This window comes from Cricetulus griseus, unplaced genomic scaffold, assembly GCF_003668045.3.
Source record: "Cricetulus griseus strain 17A/GY unplaced genomic scaffold, alternate assembly CriGri-PICRH-1.0 unplaced_scaffold_2, whole genome shotgun sequence".
Taxonomy (NCBI): domain Eukaryota; kingdom Metazoa; phylum Chordata; class Mammalia; order Rodentia; family Cricetidae; genus Cricetulus; species Cricetulus griseus.
The window spans coordinates 2,286,329-2,291,710 of NW_023276919.1; the positions used below are offsets into that span (position 1 = coordinate 2,286,329).

Consider the following 5,382-nt stretch of genomic DNA (forward strand, 5'->3'; position numbering starts at 1 on the left):
GATACTGTGATCTCTCTCAAGCATTCAAGTATTCACTTTTTGTATCACATTTGTCCCTCAGAAGACGCCTATGTTTACCTGGGTTATTCAATTGCTGTATTTACTAGAGTATTATGACAAAGTTTTTTCTAAAAAACTGCACTAATATAATTAGTATTAGGGTAGGGAATACAAATCAGTGGCAGAGATCTTGCTTAGCATGTGTAAAATCCGGTATTTGATTACCAGGTTTGTGAGAAGAAGCAAATGCCAAATGTCTAGTTGGACAGTCATGTATTTAAACTGCTTTTTTCTATAGCCAGTCTGTGAAATAAGTTTTGTTTTAACTCCTCTCATCACACCCCTTCAGTGACTTTTGTTTTGACCCTTTGTTGAAAGCTGAATTTCTCTTTCTGCTTTGGCCTTTTCTTCTGATTCATTGAATTGAGCACTATATAACTATTTCCTTCTGTAGGCATTTGTCCAGGTTCCGCCTTGGATAGGGCTCAGAGTCAATGCATTCTGCTGAGTTTTGTTATTGTTGCTGTTGCTCTTAAGAGCTAGGAGGAGAGTGGGAGCAAGTTGCTGAGTAATGTGGTTGACACCATTATTATGTCCAGAATAGTTTGTGCTTAATCTACAACAGTAGCTCAAGTATTAGAGAATTGGACTGGAAAACACTACCAGTATCTCCTCTTCTTATCTCCATTGTGTAGCTACTGAATCAATTTCTTGCTTTAGATTTCTATGAATATGGCTTTGTGTCCAATATTCAGCACTGTATTGCATTTTTCATCAAGGTTTTATCCATTAACATTTGTTTTTGTTATTTACTGTTCTGTAAGATTTTCAAGAGGTCTGGATTAGAAACCTGTTGGCTTTTTAGTCTCTTCTGACTTTTGCAGTCTATCTCTGTGAATATGTTTCTGTATAATATACAGATAATAAAACTTTCTTTATATTGTTAAGAGAAGTTCATAGGAGATTCCATCCATGAAAATATGTAATATGTTAGATAATATTACATGAACATTTCTGTCCTTCCTCCTTTCACCTTTCTCCTTACTCTCTGTAATTTTTAATCATGTCACAAAAGTACTATAGGGATGTGTTTGCAGTTCCATAAAAATATATGTCTTCATAGAAATAGGAAGCCTTTCCTCAACATATATTTCCTGAATACGTGTGAAAACTTGTCAAGCTGTGGAAATAAAACTAGATCACATGCACAAATTAGATTGCTACTAGATTTTACTAATGTGTCCCAATAATGCATTGTTTCTTAATGACTTCCATCAACATGCTAAACATCTATGAATAAATATTTACCTGTATTTTTGTTACATACTTTTAATTATTTTCTCTTATCTTTGTGCACTAGAGTAAATGGCTGCTTCTCCTTCTACTCCCATTTTTCTCAAGCAAATAACATCTGCCATAAAGCCACTATAAAGTTGGACATCAGCACATGGACCTTTTTTTGATGATTATTCGGAGCATCCCTCAGGTTTTGCAGAGTCTTTAGTATTTCTATACTATTTTTCCAGGGAATGTTCTTAGATTTTGTTATCTACAACTCCAAATGCTTATCTCTGCTCTACATATTGCTTCAATTTGCAAACACAACCACTTCTTTCAAGCATTCTGAACTGTCCACAATTCACATTATTTGTGGAATTTCAGTCCCTTTTTAGTACCAGAAAAATTCAAAAAGCAATGCATTTGAAAATAAACAATGTATCACTAATTTTCTATTGAACATGCTCCTGCCTCGTTGAAGTGAATATGTGCTTCATTTATTATTTTTCAAATTTTTTTGCCTCTATCTTTGAAATTACCAAAATTTTGCATCAGGAGAGACTGTTTGTGCACATTATAGAATACAGTGGTGAGAAAGCTACTGGCCATGATTGAAAGATAGCAAAACACACTAGACTAGGATAATTAAATACCTGCAATCCCCACACTTAGGCATCAAGTCTGACACATGTTGAAAGCCAACCAGGGCCACATAGAGACACACTTTGTTTTAAAAATTAAAAAACAGCAAAAATACCCAGAATAGTGAGACTGCCTTTTCATAAGTGGTTATAGAACTTCCTAAGTCATTATTCCAAGAATATGCTTTTTGACTGTTTACAAAATTTATGTGAATACTGACCCAAATACTACTGTCTTAGAATTTGTACTGAGTGATTTAGGATCTCCTTCTTTCCTTTCTTCCTTCCTTCCTTTCTTTCTTTCTTCCTTTCCTTCTTCTTTCTTTCTTAAGACAGGATTTCTCTGTGGCTTTGGAGGTTGTCCTGGAACCAGCTCTGGTAGAACAGACTGGTCTCGAAGTCACAGAGATCTGCCTGCCTCTGACTCCCAAGGGCTGGAATTAAAGACGTGTGCCACCAAAGCTTGGCTGCATTTTTCATTTTTAAAGACAGGGTTTCTCAGTGCAACATCCCTGGATGTCCTGTAACTTGCTGGTAGACGAGCCTTACCTCAAATTTACAGACCTGCCAGCCTCTGTTTCCCAAACACTGGGATCAAAGGTGTGTCCCAGCACACCCAGCTGCCTAAATATTTTTCATGGTAAGACTTTTTTCTCAAAACAACCTTATTTCTTCTGTTACCCAGTTTTCCAGATTTCTTTTATTCTCCTAACTATTATATATTACTTGGTCTGACAATATTATCTCAAAATGAGACATTAAGAAGTAGCATATTGAAAGTTGTTGTGGTAGTGCTTGGGCGCCATGTTAGGACGAAGGGGAAGGAGGAGAAAACCTTAAAGCGGCGGGGCGCGGTTGCGGGCCTGGGTTGGCCCTGGGGCTGAGGCAGGCCCCTGTCCCTCAAGCCTAGGTGGATCATGCCCAGAGTGGCAGCGCCACTGGCGGTCGCGGGTGTGTGTGTGTGTGGGGAGTGACTGGGCAGTGCCTGCTCCAGAGATGATGTGGTTTCCAGCTACAATGCAGGGATCACAACAAAGGCAGCCGCCACAGAGGCACTACCTCTCCTATCAGCTTAGCAGCCCCCAAGGAAACTTACTGCCTACTCACACAGAAACTCATCGAGACTCTGAAGCCCTTTGGTGTTTTTGAAGAAGAAGAGGAACTGCAGAACAGGATTTTAATTTGGGGAAAATTAAATATCCTGGTGAAAGAATGGATACGAGAAATCAGTGAAAGCAAGAATCTTCTGCAATCTGTAATTGAAAAAGTTGGAAGAAAAATTTTTACATTTGGATCTTATAGACTAGGAGTACATACGAAAGGTGCTGATATTGATACATTGTGTGTTGCACCAAATCATGTTGATCGGAGTGACTTTTTCGCTTCATTCTATGATAAATTGAAATTACAAGAAGTAAAAGACTTAAGAGCTGTTGAAGCATTTGTCCCAGTTATTAAACTCTGTTTTGATGGAATAGAGATTGATATTTTGTTTGCAAGATTAGCACTGCAGACTATTCTAGAAGATTTGGACCTACGAGATGACAGTCTACTTAAAAACCTACATATAAATGCATAAGAAGCCTTAATGGTTGCAGGGTAACCGATGAGATTTTACATCTAGTACCAAATATTGACAACTTCAGTTTAACTCTGAGAGCCATCAAACTGTGGGCCAAACGGCACAACATCTATTCCAATATATTAGGTTTCCTCGGTGGTGTTTCCTGGGCTATGCTAGTAGCAAGAACTTGCCAGCTTTATCCAAATGCAATAGCATCAACTCTTGTACATAAATTTTTCTTGGTATTTTCTAAATGGGAATGGCCAAATCCAGTGCTATTGGAACAGCCTGAAGAATGCAATCTTAATTTGCCTGTGTGGGACCCAAGGGTAAACCCCAGTGACAGGTACCATCTTATGCTATAATTACACCAGCATACCCACAGCAGAACTCCACATACAATGTGTCCATTTCCACACGGATGGTCAAGGTTGAGGAGTTTAAACAAGGTCTTGCTATCACTGATGAAATTTTGCTGAGTAAGGCAGAGTGGTCCAAACTTTTTGAAGCTCCAAACTTCTTTCAGAAGTACAAGCATTATATTGTACTTCTAGCAAGTGTGCCCACGGAAAAGCAGCGTCTGGAATGGGTGGGCTTGGTGGAATCAAAAATCCGCATCCTGGTTGGAAGCTTGGAGAAGAATGAGTTTATTACACTGGTGCATGTGAACCCCCAGTCATTTCCAGCCCCCAAAGAAAATCCTGACAAGGAAGAATTCCGCAAAATGTGGGTGACTGGATTAGTGTTTAAAAAAACTGAAAAGTCTGAAAATCTCAGTGTGGACCTGACCTATGACATTCAGTCTTTCGCGGATACAGTTTACAGGCAAGAAATAAACAGCAAAATGTTTGAGTTGGACATGAAGATTGCTGCAATGCATGTGAAAAGAACAGCTCCATCAACTGCTGCCCAGTCACATGCTTCAGAAAAGGAAAAAGCATTCACCAGAAGGGTTCAAGTTAACAGCTCTGAATGACAGCACCCTCGACTTGTCTATGGACAGTGATAATAGCATGTGTGTGCCTTCACTCACTAGTGCTATGAAGACCAGTCCATTGAACAGTTCTGGCAGCTCCCAGGGCAGAAACAGTCCTGCTCCAGCTGTGACCGCAGTATCTGTGACCAGAATCCAGGCTTCTGAGGTTTCTGTGCCACAAGCAAATTCCAGTGAAAGCTCAGGGGATCAATCAAGCGAAAGCGTTCCTCAAACTGCCACACAGCCAGCCATTTCTCCGCCACCAAAGCCTACAGTCTCCAGAGTTGTCTCCTCAACACTTATGCTAAACCCATCACCTAGTCCCTCAGGAAATGCAGAAACAAAAGTACTTAATCCTATAGCAGGAGTCAATAGAACATCCTCACCCCATAAGGAAGAAAATCCTAAGAAAACCAAAACAGATGAGGATGAAACAAGTGAAGATGCTAACTGTCTTGATTTGAGTGGACATGATAAAACAGAAACAAAGGAACAATTTGATATGGAGATGAGTGCAATTCAATCAGAAACTGTTCCATCATCGGCTTCTCTGTTGACCTCTCAGAAAACATCCAGTACAGACCTTTCTGATATCCCTTCTCTCCCTGCAAATCCTATTCCTGTTATTAAGAATTCAATAAAACTGAGAATGCATCAGTAAAACCACCTCAGGGTCCATGAACAGTATCTTAAACTCAACCTGTTGTCTTCAGATGCTTAAAAAGAAAGAAAGAAAGAAAGAAAGAAAGAAAGAAAGAAAGAAAGAAAGAAAGAAAAACAAGGAGAATGAATGGTACAAGACTAGACATGACTGACAGTGGATTTAGGGTTTGTTGACCTCCCTTACTTGGGTTCATCAGCACTTGCTCAGAGGTCCAGGTTAGTATGTGAAGCCAGGAGTACAATTATTACTGTGTTAGCAA

At 39.4% G+C, this 5,382-nt stretch overlaps 1 protein-coding gene across 1 annotated transcript; it reads left to right on the plus strand.

The window, feature by feature from the left end:
• The first annotated feature begins 2,918 nt into the window (after positions 1 to 2,918).
• LOC107980407 (poly(A) polymerase alpha-like) lies at positions 2,919 to 5,120 on the plus strand. The gene is given in 5 exon segments (XM_035453754.1): positions 2,919 to 2,977; positions 2,979 to 3,487; positions 3,490 to 3,840; positions 3,843 to 4,371; positions 4,373 to 5,120. Coding segments are annotated over 5 exon segments (2,196 nt in total).
• The last annotated feature ends 262 nt before the right edge of the window (positions 5,121 to 5,382 follow it).